The sequence below is a fragment of the Pecten maximus genome, chromosome 4 (assembly GCF_902652985.1).
Source record: "Pecten maximus chromosome 4, xPecMax1.1, whole genome shotgun sequence".
NCBI lineage: Eukaryota > Metazoa > Mollusca > Bivalvia > Pectinida > Pectinidae > Pecten > Pecten maximus.
The window spans coordinates 28,910,602-28,925,061 of NC_047018.1; the positions used below are offsets into that span (position 1 = coordinate 28,910,602).

A 14,460-nucleotide genomic window follows, 5' to 3' on the forward strand; every position below is an offset into this window, starting at 1 on the left:
GGATTCAAATTTATACAAATTATGGGGCTGACCCCCCAGGGGCCTGAGGGGTAGAGCCAAAAGGGACCCATTTGGCAATTTTTGTTTTTTTTATTTTTTAATTTTTCAAACTTTTTACATATTTATACATTAGATATGACATCAGACACATTAGACACACATTCATCCATTATCATACTATATCTAATACAAATCAAATCAATAATTGGATAACAAGTGTTAACAACAGCTAAACAAGACATAAAAAGACAAAACAAGAAAAAACACAGTAAAACATTTGGCAATATTAATATTAACAACTTCTCTGGAACTAATTCTATGTATGACATTTATATTTCAGTGCCCCAGGGGCCTGAGGGATGGGACACATATTGTTATAAATGACTTCTTGTATTTTTGAAACCATTGAGATCCCTACCCCCAACCATATATAGCATTGCTGGGCATCTAAGGATAAACATGTTCATATGGTAAAAATAGGCCCTGGGGTCTTTCCCCACCCTAAGGAATTTGTTTCTTTGTTATATCTTTAAAATCATTGAGATCCCCCACCCCATAACCATATATAGCATTGCTAGGCATCAAAAGATAAACATGTTCATGTTGTAAAAATAGGCGCTGGAGTCTTTCCCCGCCTCTGAAGACTTCAATAAGTTTCTTTGCTATATCTTTGAAACTGTTGAGATCCCTACCACATTACCACATATAGCATTGCTGGACATCAAGATATGAACAAGATTTTGTTATAGAAATAGGCCCTGGGGTCTTTCTCCACCACAATGGACTCAGTTTCTTTGTTAAAACTTTAAAATCTTTGAGATCTTCACTCCATAACTGTAAATAGCATTGTTGGACATCAAGAGATAATGCAACTGTGTTGTAAAAATAGGCCCACGGGTCTTGAACTATTTCCCCATCGCTAGGGATTTAACGGTAGTTTCTTGGTAATGTTTTTGAAACTGATGAAATCCCCACCTCATAAATTTATACATACATGTAGAATTGCTGGACAACAAGGATTAAATGCGACCCTGATGTAAAATAGGCCCTAGGTCTTTCCCCACCCGAAGGGACTTAGTTTTGTTAAACACAATCATATTGAGTCTGGATTTTGTATCTGGCCCATATCTTTGAAGCAGTTGAGATCCCCACCCCATAACCATATGTAGCATTGTTAGACATTAACAAATTGATGAATTTTACATCAACATTATTTTGGCGTTTGGTCAAATCAACCAGGTGCGCGATACAGGCCCTCTGGGCTTCATGTTTATGTTTTGAGCAATTGCTCTATCTCAAAATGGTTTGATTGACTTAATGAACATTGTAATGTAGCAATAAACAATTGTAGCACAATTGTTTATTGTTCATTGTTATAACATGATCATCCTGACTTGTCAAGTGGGGTATTGATAGTGTCTTTGACAGTTTGTGCGGGTTTCCATTAAGAACTGCTATTAAAATTATTCATATCTAGTCAATTAATGCCCTGTTACCTATGCATGTATTAAGTTAACAATTCTATGACATATTTTCTAATTTTACCATGACAGGTTACACTATACCTGTGACCTATATTCCAGTTATGCTATACTTGTAACTTCAATCCAGTTTTACCATACCTGTGACCTATATTTAAGTTTACCATACCTGGTTACTATTTTTCCATTTTTACCATGCAAGTGACCTTTTTTCTGGTTTTACCATGCCAGTGACCTATTTTCCCGTTTTACCATGCCTGTGACCTATTTCCTTGTTTTACCATGCCAGTAACCTATTTTCCCATTTTACCATGCCAGTGACCTATTTTCTCGTTTTACCATGCCAGTAACCTATTTTACCGTTTTACCATGCCTGTGACCTATTTCCCTGTTTTACCATGCCTGTGACCTATTTTCCGGTTTTGCCATGCCAGTGACCTATTTTCCCATTTTACCATGCCTGTGACCTATTTTCCAGTTTTACCATGCCTGTGATACAAAGGATGTAACCCATTACTACTGTATGATGAAGTATGATGTGCTGAGTTACTGTGACTTTCTCGGCTCAATTATGTCATTCTGGGTAACCATCTTGGCCATGGCACGTCTGTCCTCACCTGTCCGCTCATTCTTTCACATGCTGGGTGCCCTGTGCCTTGCCCTAGGTGTGGAATATGACCGACATGGCCTCTGGGTGTTTGTTGTACCTGCTGCCTTTGGAATCATCATTATGTCCATATCATGGGTGAGTAACTATGAAATTTATTTCTAAGAAATGCAGAAAATAATATTACTCTTGTTCAATCTTGATAAAGATAATTTTGATTTGAAAATCTTTCATTCTGTAAGATGTACCTGATAATTATTACAAAACTTGTGTACATTTATCTTTTCCAATATGATTTCTATGAATAGAGTTGTTTTGACATAAAAGTAAACTTGCTCATTGTTTTGTCTTGCTCAGTTTCAGCTCTACTTTGTAGTAGATGTAGGTGTTTTGTGGTTAAATACAATATTAGAGATTTTGACCTGTAATATTAATGTTTCACAGGTGCGACAGTGCTGTTTACGAAAGAACTGCTATCCCTCCAAGTGGCGCTATGTAAAGTTCCTATTGCCAGGAGTCCTGTTTGCAGGAACAGGGCTCGTAATTTTTGCCTTTTTAGAAACAGAAGAAAATTACAAATATACACATAGTGCCTGGCACATTGTAATGGCACTGTCAATTGTATTCCTGTTACCAAGTCGACAAAAGCCTAAAGGTACGCCCATTTCTTCGCATGATCTTTCAGATAATCAGCTTGATGCAGAGCAAGCTAATAACACATTAAAACTAGAATCCTATACCTCACAAGATGAATGAAACAGCTGTTAAAGTTTCTATTACTGTTGAAGTGGTGTTTTTTGTTAAATCTTAAAAACAACCTCATAAAATGAATTATGAAATACACCAACCCTCATGCCAACCCAATGATATCTCTTTTTTTTTAAATACCCAAAGATATTTTTTCTGTTGATATCAGGGTTGTTTTTCTGTGTAATATATTGTATTTATATTTTGCAGAACATTAAGCCCTGATAGACTTTGTTTTGAAAATACAAGTATATGCATTGAATTGAAAAAAAGTCTGTTACTATACTTGGTCATATTTTAGATATATTCTCTAAGAATGAAATCAGTATTACGAGAAACATCACATCTAGATTCAGCAAAAATAGAAACTTTACAGTAAAAGTATTTACAATGACTAACATCATCATCAGGGATGGGTAGGCAATATAAGAAAAATCTTTGGCCTCATTTCATTCAAAAAGATTTTTTTTTAAGATTGATCAATGGATGCAAGATTCCTAAAAGTTTATCTGTATGATAGAGTTTTTAACTTTATGTCAGAAATATAATATTTCAGTTAAGAAATGAGAATCAATATTGCAGATTAATTATGGGGGCCAGAATTCTTCTTAACTTTCAAATTTTGTATGTTAATTATTTCAACATCATATATCCTGTTAATATGATGCAGGGATGAAGTGTTTTGAGTGAATATGTAAAGCGTAACTCTAGTCAACGCTGTGTGTTTGTACTGGCAATAGAACTTCTGCCTTCAGGATTGAGTGGTTTATTTCTAAACAACTCAAGTTATGATAATGAAACATTTTTAGTATCCAAACTTTATTATAAAATAATGTGAAAACCATACAGTTGATAATGATAGTATTATCTCATTGGGAGTATAGATTTTTCTAAGCTAATTGGACTTGTCCAAGTACAGTACCATATTTATATCAGTGTCAAACGCTCAATGTTTAAAGTACATATATTACATGGTAAAGCTGAATTCTCACTGAAGCTCTTTATTTATAACTGTATTACAGTGTCAAACGCTCAATGTTTAAAGTTATATGTAAATATTACATGGTAAAGCTGACAATTCTCACTGAAGTATTATAATATTTATAACATTTCTTACAATTTAAACATGACTAATTGAATATTTAATTCATGATTTCAACAAATGAAATTGATAATTATATGTATGTGTCTAAAATGTTAAACAAGATCTTCCCAATATTATAGCTCAGTCTAAAACAAATTCTTATACATGTACATATATATGTGTGTTCTACTAACACTCTGAGGCCAATACACTTAACTCCTGTCCATTGGGCTTCCATTATCAATAGTAATAATTGTATTAGTTTTAACACATCTCTTTTTAAGGCTGTTCCAGAATTAGCAGTATTTAGGGGGTTTGGAGCAGGACAGTATTTTATGGTCTCAAGTAAATGTTTAGATTTGAATAGTAATCACCATAAAACAACATGTACATTTTGTATTGTGAAGAGATCTGTACAAAGTAGTGCCTTCCCCCACCCCTCTATATACATGTTATATTGGAATAGCCATAAAATGGGAAAACTCTTATACATTTTTTTCTTTTCTTTATTTTTTATAGTGCCTACAATGTTTTGTTTGAGTAACATGCATGCCTATATTTGTAATTTACTATGCAGTCACGATCAAATATACACATGCTATCACAGAAATTCATGTTTTTTTCGCGTCACATCTCTCAAATATACAAATGGAATCCAAGAAATGTTTTACTGCAGTGTATGTGCAATATAGTATGTTTAATAAGTTATTACTGTCATTTGGGAGAATAGATTAGTTACTGTAAACATACAAATAAACTATTACATATAAAGTGTATCTTTAGTGTCAACAGTTGTTGTTATTTAAAGAAATAATCTATTCCTGTTTTAATACGTAATGTGCATGCTATGTAAGTGCATTCTTCTTTGCAATTATGTCCTGTTTATGTAATGCTGAAATGTTAAATGGGACTTGTATAACATTGGAATAGGTTCTCAGGAACCTACTGATCCAATACAGATGATTTGATGCTTTGTAGAAAGCTTACATCATTGATTTTAAACACAAATCTTAATGTTGTAACCCTATATTACGACTACTACAGATAAATGGAATATGATGTGTAGAAATAGCAAGAATCTTAAATGATACGATAGATATAGACTTAAAATAATGTAATGATTTTAACTGGGTGGTGTATTAAGATACATTGCAAATGACTCACCATTACCAAATGATTTGCTGTTCTAATCACCTTTGTCTTTGTCCATCATCTATCTATTCCTCAACAATAAAAACTACATGTACTACCTATATATAAACGTCCTCTTCCCTTGGTTCCTAGCTACTACTAGCTATATATAGACCGACCTCTTCCCTTGGTTCCTAGCCGTGGCATGTTTGATTTTAACAGAGATTTGACAATCAGAATGTGTCAGGCATCCATCTCAGATATTGACAGTTAAAGTTTGTTATCACTATTTTCAGAACAGGAAGGTTCTTCCTTAGATGTTATAAGAAGGCGTCTCTAGGTCCCTGGTTATGCAACAAAGCGCTAGTACATTGTACATTGTGTGTTTGATTTACTATTTTGACCACATTTTGTAAACATGGCCAATGTAACATAGTACAATATATTTATTATAATTTTTTCTTCATTAACAAATTATATATCTTTTCAGTAATTCTGATTGAATTCACAAGAAAATGTATTTCTTAATGCTTCATGTCACTCTTACCAAATGTCTTTGTAACGCTAGGACTTGATTAGAGAGTTGGTAACTGTAAGTTTGTGATGATTTTAGTCTAATTTTTCAGATGATAACTTGGAGCTTATAAGTACTGAGTTGAATGGAACACCTTCAGACCAAGTGTCCGGAGAAGTGATATCGTAATCAAGGCATGTTCATTCCAACCTAGATGTTACTATACCTTTCTGTTAACAAGCTTGAGTGACAATTTTTACCAGATTTTGATAAATTCATGGATAAAACCTACTACAATGATACATTCTGTTATGTATATGATAGTGATAAGAGCTGAGATGAAGTTGATGCATGTTTGAATTCGCTGGTAGTGTATGTAAACCTCATGGGTACATAGTGATACCTTCCTCCTGTAAGTTACCAGGGATGCTGTCGCTCTCCAAAGGTTACAATATTAACAGATTTTGTGTTTCTGGCAAACAAACGAGTAAACAGGCAATAACTTGATACGTTTTAGCTTAAGCCGTGGTGCGTCGTCTGTCTGGCCGTCCGGCGTCAACTTTTTCCTTTTAACTTTTTTTTCCTCAATACCAAGAGGCCCAGGGACTTGATATTGGGCCTGTATCATGCTGGGGTGTTGGGCTACCAAGTGTGTTCAAATGAATTACCTTAACCTACATTCTATGTCACTTGGGTTAAATAGGCTAAAATCTTCAAACAACTTCTTCTCAATAACCAATAGGCCCAGGGACTTTATATTGGGCCTGTAGCATGCTTGGGTGAAGGGCTACCAAGTTTGTCGAACCTTGACCTACATTTAAGGTTACAGGGGTTTAAATCTGGAAACAATGATTTCTTGATAGCCAAGACACCTGATATTAGGCCAATAGTATGCTGGAATGAAGGGATAGAAAATAAACCTAGCCTAATCTGATATTTGATCAATACATGCCCATTGGGCCTCTTGTTCCTTAGTCAAAGTTTTCTGAGTAATTTCACTGAGCTGCTACCACAGGAACCCACAATTCAACTTTAAAATCGGAATGAAGTAACTCGAATTGAGAGAAATATCTCGAATACGCAATATTAAATTTATTATTTCTTGTTATGAGAAGAATAAATGGATTTGGTAGTGTTCAAAGATGAGGCTGGGATTCCCTCATACCACCCAGTGCTTAATTTGTTTTCTGTCTTACCTAATCAGTCCGGCACATTTTGGCTCAAACTCGGGTCATTTTCTAAACAACATCATATTCAATGGTCATTCTGGCATATAGAATTACCATAAAATAACCCATTAAGGGAGGTAATTCATTCAAATTGAATCATTTGGAAATGGTTATACCTTTAAACTTTATATTGTTTCTGATAGAGCTAGGCAAGAGAAAAGCTGTTTCCGGTATATCTTGGGGTTCAATCAATATCTGGATAATGCTCCTTCCTAATGCTACATAATGAGATCTACAGAGAAATTCACTTTTATAGGAAAGTTTCAGCATTATAGTGATCCCAATGTTTGGTTTTGATAATATGCACATAAAGATTGCAAAAAGGGTTGATATCCTTTTAATTTACTCTCAAAATATTCACTTCCAAAAAGAAACAAACTTCCACATATGTATTTGATGTTATGGCCTCTTCCCTATCATCTCGACCCTCCCTTACTACATCTACGATTCCTCTACTTTGATCTACCGGTATTTACCTGCATGTGGATGTCGTGAAGTGTTCTGGACAACTTGTGGTATGCTTTTACAATTGCTTCTTTTTGTTTCTTTCCTTTATTAATTTGCTTTATACTAATATTACTAATCATTTTATTTGCATGTGTGAATATATTTCATTTTCCTGTGTTTAATTTATGCTTTTGATGGACCATCATTTATCTGACATTTTCATCTTTATAGTAATAAGTTTAAATAATATATTTTCAATTATACATTCAATAATTATGTATTCTTTGTCTTTGTTTTCTTTGAAAAGTATGCCTTTTTTTAAAAACAATACTGTACAATGAGATATGGTCAGTGTATAAAGGTCTGTATGGTGTCTGAAGGATGGTCAGCATACAAAGGTTTATATAGTGTCAAAGGATGGTCGTCAGAAGTGGTTGATACACAGGTTTCTTTGGTGTCTTAGGGATTGTCAGTATACACAGGTTTCTATGGTATCTTAGGGATTGTCAGTATACACAGGTTTCTTTGGTGTCTTAGGGATTGTCAGTATACACAGGTTTCTTTGGTGTCTTAGGGATTGTCAGTATACACAGGTTTCTATGGTATCTTAGGGATTGTCAGTATACACAGGTTTCTATGGTGTCTTAGGGATAGTCAGTATACACAGGTTTCTTTGGTGTCTTAGGGATAGTAAGTATACACAGGTTTCTTTGGTATCTTGAGGGTAGTCAGTAAACACAGGTTTCTATGGTACCTTAGGGATAGTCAGTATACACAGGTTTCCATGGTGTCTTAGGGATTGTCAGAAAACACAGGTTTCTATGGTGTATTAGGGATAGTCAGTATATACAGGTTTCTATGGTGTCTTAGGGATTGTCAGAAAACACAGGTTTCTATGGTGTATTAGGGATAGTCAGTATACACAGGTTTCCATGGTGTCTTAGGGATTGTCAGAAAACACAGGTTTCTATGGTGTATTAGGGATAGTCAATATATACAGGTTTCTATGGTGTATTAGGGATAGTCAGTAAACACAGGTTTCCATGGTGTCTTAGGGATTGTCAATATACACAGGTTTCTATGGTGTCTTAGGGATAGTAAATGTACACAGGTTTGTAGGTGTCTTAGGGATAGTCATTATACACAGACTTCTGTATTATGTAGTAAGAATGGTGATGATTTACAACTTTTTATATTGTCTGAAGTATGGTCAATATAGAAAGGTTTGTATTTTGTGTTTGAAGTAGGGTATGTATACATGTTTTTATGGGTTCTGAAGGATGATTGGTATACACAGGTTTCTATGTTATGTCTCAATATATACAGGTTCCTATATTTTTTTCTGAAGGATTGTCAGTATACACATATCTCTATTGTGTCTGAAGGAGGTTCAGTATGCACAGGTTTCTAAAGTATAATTAGTATACACAGGTTTTTATACCATGTGAAGGATGGTCAATATAAACAAAAGTTTACATATTGTATTCTAAGTATTTGAAGGATATCCAGATTACTATATTGTTTCTGTAGTATTGTCATTAGACACAGGTTACTATATTGTTTCTGAAGGATGGTCAGTATACACATGTTTCTATATTGTTTCTGAAGGATGGTCATTATACACAGGTTTCTATATTGTTTCTGAAGGATGGTCATTATACACAGGTTTCTATATTGTTTCTGAAGGATGGTCATTATACACAGGTTACTATATTGTTTCTGAAGGATGGTCATTATACACAGGTTTCTATATTGTTTCTGAAGGATGGTCATTATACACAGGTTTCTATATTGTTTCTGAAGGATGGTCAGTATACACATGTTTCTATATTGTTTCTGAAGGATGGTCATTATACACAGGTTTCTATATTGTTTCTGAAGGATGGTCATTATACACAGGTTTCTATATTGTTTCTGAAGGATGGTCATTATACACATGTTTCTATATTGTTTCTGAAGGATGGTCAGTATACACAGGTTTCTATATTATGTTTGAAGGATGGTATGTATACAGATTTAGATCTTGTATCAGGCAAATGGTCAATATACACAGGTTTCATGTTGTGTTAGAAAAGTTGTCAGTATGTTAAGTTGACTATGAAGTATTTCCATATGGTCGGTATCAAGGTGGTATATTATCTGACAGTTTTCAGAAGTTTTTGCCAATGACCAGTCAAGTTATGCTGTGGTGGATATACAAGTCTGTTGAGTTTTGCTAGGTTTTGAAGAATAGTCATTTAAGGTGTATAGGACTGTTTTGATACAACTATGGCTATTTTTGTTTGACTTGTGGTTAGTACATGTCATATTGGACAAGTAGTTGGTAAAATAGGTTTCTCTGTCTCTCCTACAGGGGCCAAACCTTACATGCAACTGCAGACCCGGGGGGAGGACTCCGTCCCACTGATGGACGATTATGACGATGAAAATGATGGTGACGATCCATATAGGGGATTGACAGACCCCAGCATTGTTCAGAGTTCTCGTAATGTTGTTTTGTAGATGTTTTTTTGTTTATTTTGTTGATCTCATCTGTTTGTTAAAACTTGTTAATAATGGGTTCTTACTCTCTTTTTAAAAATTCTTACATCCAGAAAAAAGGTAATTTACGAAACAAAATATTGATGTATAATTGTATGTACTTTTTTCTGATAGTGAAATTCCTATGATAATCATGTGTATTGATGCTGTATATATAACCCTGATCTGTGCTTAGTTGTTGGATTAATATTTAAAGTTTCCTATTACATCAGATTCCAACAGTTAGGAGTGTATAGATTTTTACAAAAATATGTCAGAACCCATATTAAATTGTTTGCATTACTTTTTTTTTTTTTTCATGTCATGCATCTTTGAATTCCTTTGTCATATCAGTCATCATGAAAGGCAAAAGAATATGGCCAAACTGATCTTTTTATAACAAAACTTTGAATCATATGATGTATAACTATATGATGTTACTACGTCAATACCTTTAGTCCCATCTTGTATCATGTATGTCGGGTTTAAGTGGGCGAGCATGCTTTCCTGTTGCTGTTACACTACAACAGTGTATACATAAAATATGGGCTACACATCATAGTCAACCATTTTTAGCAGTATATAGACCAAGATAGGATACTATTGATGCATGTATTGGTCAAGTTTTAGATTGAAAAATTTGAGCAAGTTTGTCTAAACAGTCACAATAATCGAGAATTTATTAACTATTGATAATGGTAAGGCATTGTGTAGAGAGTAAACAAATTGTAGAACCTTACTTGTATTGTAGGAACTGAAAGGGTTAATTGAGTATTAGCTTGATGATTTATTAATACGAACTTTGCACTGTAGAAAGTCAAAATAAAAAATCTACAGTTACTTTAAGTGTAAATTAATGAGAATGTCTATACTAATATCATACTAGTATAGTAGAATTGTCAATTAAAATGAGTTATCAATGGCATACAGTCTCCTCATCTATTGAAAAAGGCAAGAAGATGGTCTTTTGGGATATACTGCCTTCATATGTAATGTCCACAGAGCACCTGTCATCCTATAGAGTTTTTCCAATTCAATAGTTTATACAAATTTATTAACAAGGCATTATTAAGTTTTATACATATTTTTGGAATTTGTTTTTGTATTCAGATTGTCAATTTTTGTTTTCTCTTAATTTTGTAAATGTCTTGTATAAAAACTGCAATATAGCGATATACATTTCATATGTAGTATTGTGTCCATTGGAAATGCCTAAGTTATTGTATCTTTTCATCTGATTAGTATATATATTTTATTCTTTTGTTTGAAGTATTTTATTGAAATAATGCAATATACTTATAACACGTTATCTACAATATCAATAGTATGATAACAAGCGATTTTACTGCAAACTTAATTTCAGTAAATAGCTCTTTTCACTCATTTTAATAATTTATGTAAGACAGAACAATTACAAAACAAATGGTCACAATGTATTCAAGAATGTGGATAAGTCAGTATTAATGGTAATTACTTTTTCAGTTTTGAATCATTAATACAATATGTAATAAATAATGTAATTTAGAGTCTACATATATTTAATATTAGAAGTGGTAAGCATGTTATACGTAAACTTATTGTCGCACATTTAAGTGGAATTAAGATATAGTTTTACAAGGAAGCCTAACATCAATATCAAAAAGTGATGTTAAGACAAGCATATCTTTATAGTGCTAGATACTTCATGTTGTCACTATTTTGTATCCTCAACAGAATATTCTATATTCAATTAATAAGCATTTGTTGTATTTTTGTTTTTAAGATTAAATATATTGTATTTTGGTGCTTGAAGCTGTAATATTTGTTTTAAGTTATTTTGCTTACACTGTAAGAAAAGTAAGATTTGTTTGTGTAAGATATATGTAGCTTCACATTTTGAGGCCAGGTATTTCGAGTAGAATTGTAGTTCATTTTGTGGCTAGCTATACTTGTTTGGGGCATTTCAAAAAGGAGAGACCTCTGAGTTTAAAAACAGTCAGTCGTTTGATCAACATCTAATGGTCAAACAGTACCATGGCATATTCCAGGGATGCAGAAAGCGAACGCAACCTTAACCATGGAGTATCGATGATGTTTGAGGCCACGCTTTGTAAGAATGCTTCACATTTCTAATCCATACTTGTTCGAGTAATTAGGATGCTATGCACTTTCATGACTATGTTTCCCATCTCCCTATTATTTATATTATTTGCCAAATGATACTGTTCGCTGAATTGCCAGTTGATTAAGAGCGACATTAATGTAGGTATATTTTCGGATGAATATGATGAATATGATGAATATGTAACACAATAATTTATTATTGGTAGATATTCATAAAATCGTTCTCGTGTCTGAATAGAGTTGATATGCTCAATCTCATTTTCTATTCAAATTAGAAGATATAAATGTACCAAAAACTGATGATACCAACATTAAAACGAACCCATTCATTCTAAGTCGAAATTGATAAACCAAGGGCAAATAGCGAAAATTAGAGTTTTCCTTGGAGACCACAGAAAAAGTACAGGAAGACGTTCTGGAAGGGTGAGCGTCTTTTGCTTCATCCACGAAACCTAAAATGAATGTCATGCAAGTATATGACATAAACACAAACCCATATGTAGTTTCATTTCATAATCTGTAGTAACATGACGATGTTATTTGGTTTCTAATTCCATGACAAGACTTTGGTGAGGTACAGGACAGTTTGATAATGTATATAACGAGGTATGAGACTATTTTATGAATATAACTCCTTACGTCTATAATTTCGTTATCTGTGATAGATATAACCAATAATTGCATTATTATGTTTAATGGTTATGATTTCCTATACCATTCATGTCGTATCCATTAGGATCGAATCTGTTTATTTCTTGTGCTCCAACAGCATATTTAATCCTAATGTATATGTAAGTGCCGATAAAAAAATAGTGAGTACACAAATGAATTTTGTATGTAAATTACATTGAAGAAGAGGTAAAGTAGTCTCTTAACCAGTATTAAACAACCATATTCAACTATTTATCACAAAGGTTGTTAAATCTGCTGGAATAAGTGCATGTATCCTAAATATTGTACTTAATGTTTTTTCTAGTAACTGTATTTAAAAGATTGAATAGTTGAATTATTTAAGATTTTTATTAATTTTCTTTGTATACATTTATGAATTTAAGAATATGCTTCATATTCAGATCTCAAGTGCTTAATTCGAATACAATTAATTATTGTACGTTTTATGAAAATTAAATATAAATTTATTTTGTTTAGAGAAAAGGTGTCAGCATTGTAGTAAAACTTACGATATATATTCTATGAATAAATGGAAAATTATGGTTAAAATCATAAACTGTTTTGAATACAAATCCTTCCTTGGATACAATCAACAAATGGAAAATAGAACAACAGAGCCAAAAATGAATTTATACTGCACCATACAGCTGTTTCTTCCTTCTAGGACTCGTGAGTGGTGCTAGGTACACCATACAGCTGTTTTGTCCTTCTAGGACTCGTGAGTGATACTAAAGCCTAAAGCGTTGACGATAGGAGACGTATACAAATATTTAATTCAGAAGTATTATTGGAGGTCAGCCCTGTGCTATTGAGAAGCTTCCGTTTATTTCATATAGTCTCTAATATAGTCTCAAACATATATCATCGTTTTTCTATTAACAAACAGGTACTGAGGGTCATCACCGAAATGGTAGACAACAATATGACGAATGATGCTTCCTTCTTATATTATTTAACATTAATTTATTTGTTACATTGTGTTTCGTTTTAGCCTATGTACAGGTATCTATTCACATATTCACATGAATGTCTTAAGATACCGATATATATCCCGACTTTCTTCTGTAAGGGTTTTAGTATGCCAAACTTGGTTTTTACGAACCAGAACGTTTACTCTTTGTTGTTTTGGCTATGTATAATTTGTGAAAGTATGTACATCCATTAGATATATCCGACTATTGATTTATGTAATTTTCGATAATTTCTATGAAATATCTTGATAAGTTCAAACTGACTGAAAATCATCTTTATTCTAAGGTTTGAATGGACTTATTGTTCAAATACACAGAGTAGTATACGAGTTAATGTATTTAGCTGGTATTAAGAATGGTTGTATAGTCGACGCTTCGGGGTCAATTAGTTTGTTCTTGATCTGTGCAATAGCCTACTTAAACAAAAAATGATTATTTGTTATCACTTTTCTGTCATGGTTCAATTTATATTTACGGTTCAATTGATCAGCCGGACTATATGTTCCGTTGGGTGATTTGTACCCGTGAAAACCCAAATGCGTTTGATTCCGAAATTAATGATTATTGTGTACTAAATGCTGTTTGTAACTAATGTCTCTCTGTTTGTACATACTTAACATTACAATTATATGAATACATTGTTGATGACATTTATGTACCACGATGAATAAACAATTTTCAATTAAAATAACTAAAAACACATTGTTGTATTTCTATTTGTTACTTAATTTGATTTACCTCTTTTTTTCTTTTTTCTTTTTTAAACACGTGTCTCCATTGACAGCTTCTAAGCGATGTCTCTTTCTATGAATCAAGAGATGAAACGATTTTATCCCATGATATGTTCTACAAGGTATAAAACGTTTTACCAATAAACCTTTTTTTCATACACTAATATTACTGAATTTGAGTGACACCTACCTATGAGTATTATGTATATCATTTGGAATGGCT

General features: G+C 33.0%; 1 protein-coding gene across 2 annotated transcripts in view; it reads left to right on the top strand.

The window, feature by feature from the left end:
- LOC117325725 (post-GPI attachment to proteins factor 6-like) overlaps positions 1 to 14,208 on the top strand; it is a 30,245-nt gene extending 16,037 nt beyond the window's left edge. The window contains exons 10-13 of one of the 2 annotated variants that reach the window (XM_033882159.1): positions 1,960 to 2,226; positions 2,533 to 2,743; positions 5,677 to 5,758; positions 9,594 to 9,702. In XM_033882159.1, the coding sequence (XP_033738050.1) occupies positions 1,960 to 2,226; positions 2,533 to 2,743; positions 5,677 to 5,753 (555 nt within the window). In that variant the 3' untranslated portion in view covers positions 5,754 to 5,758; positions 9,594 to 9,702. Of the gene's footprint in view, positions 1 to 1,959; positions 2,227 to 2,532; positions 2,744 to 5,676; positions 5,759 to 9,593 lie in introns of both variants that reach the window. The other variant, XM_033882158.1, reaches the window with a different exon arrangement.
- Positions 14,209 to 14,460: the final 252 nt, after the last annotated feature.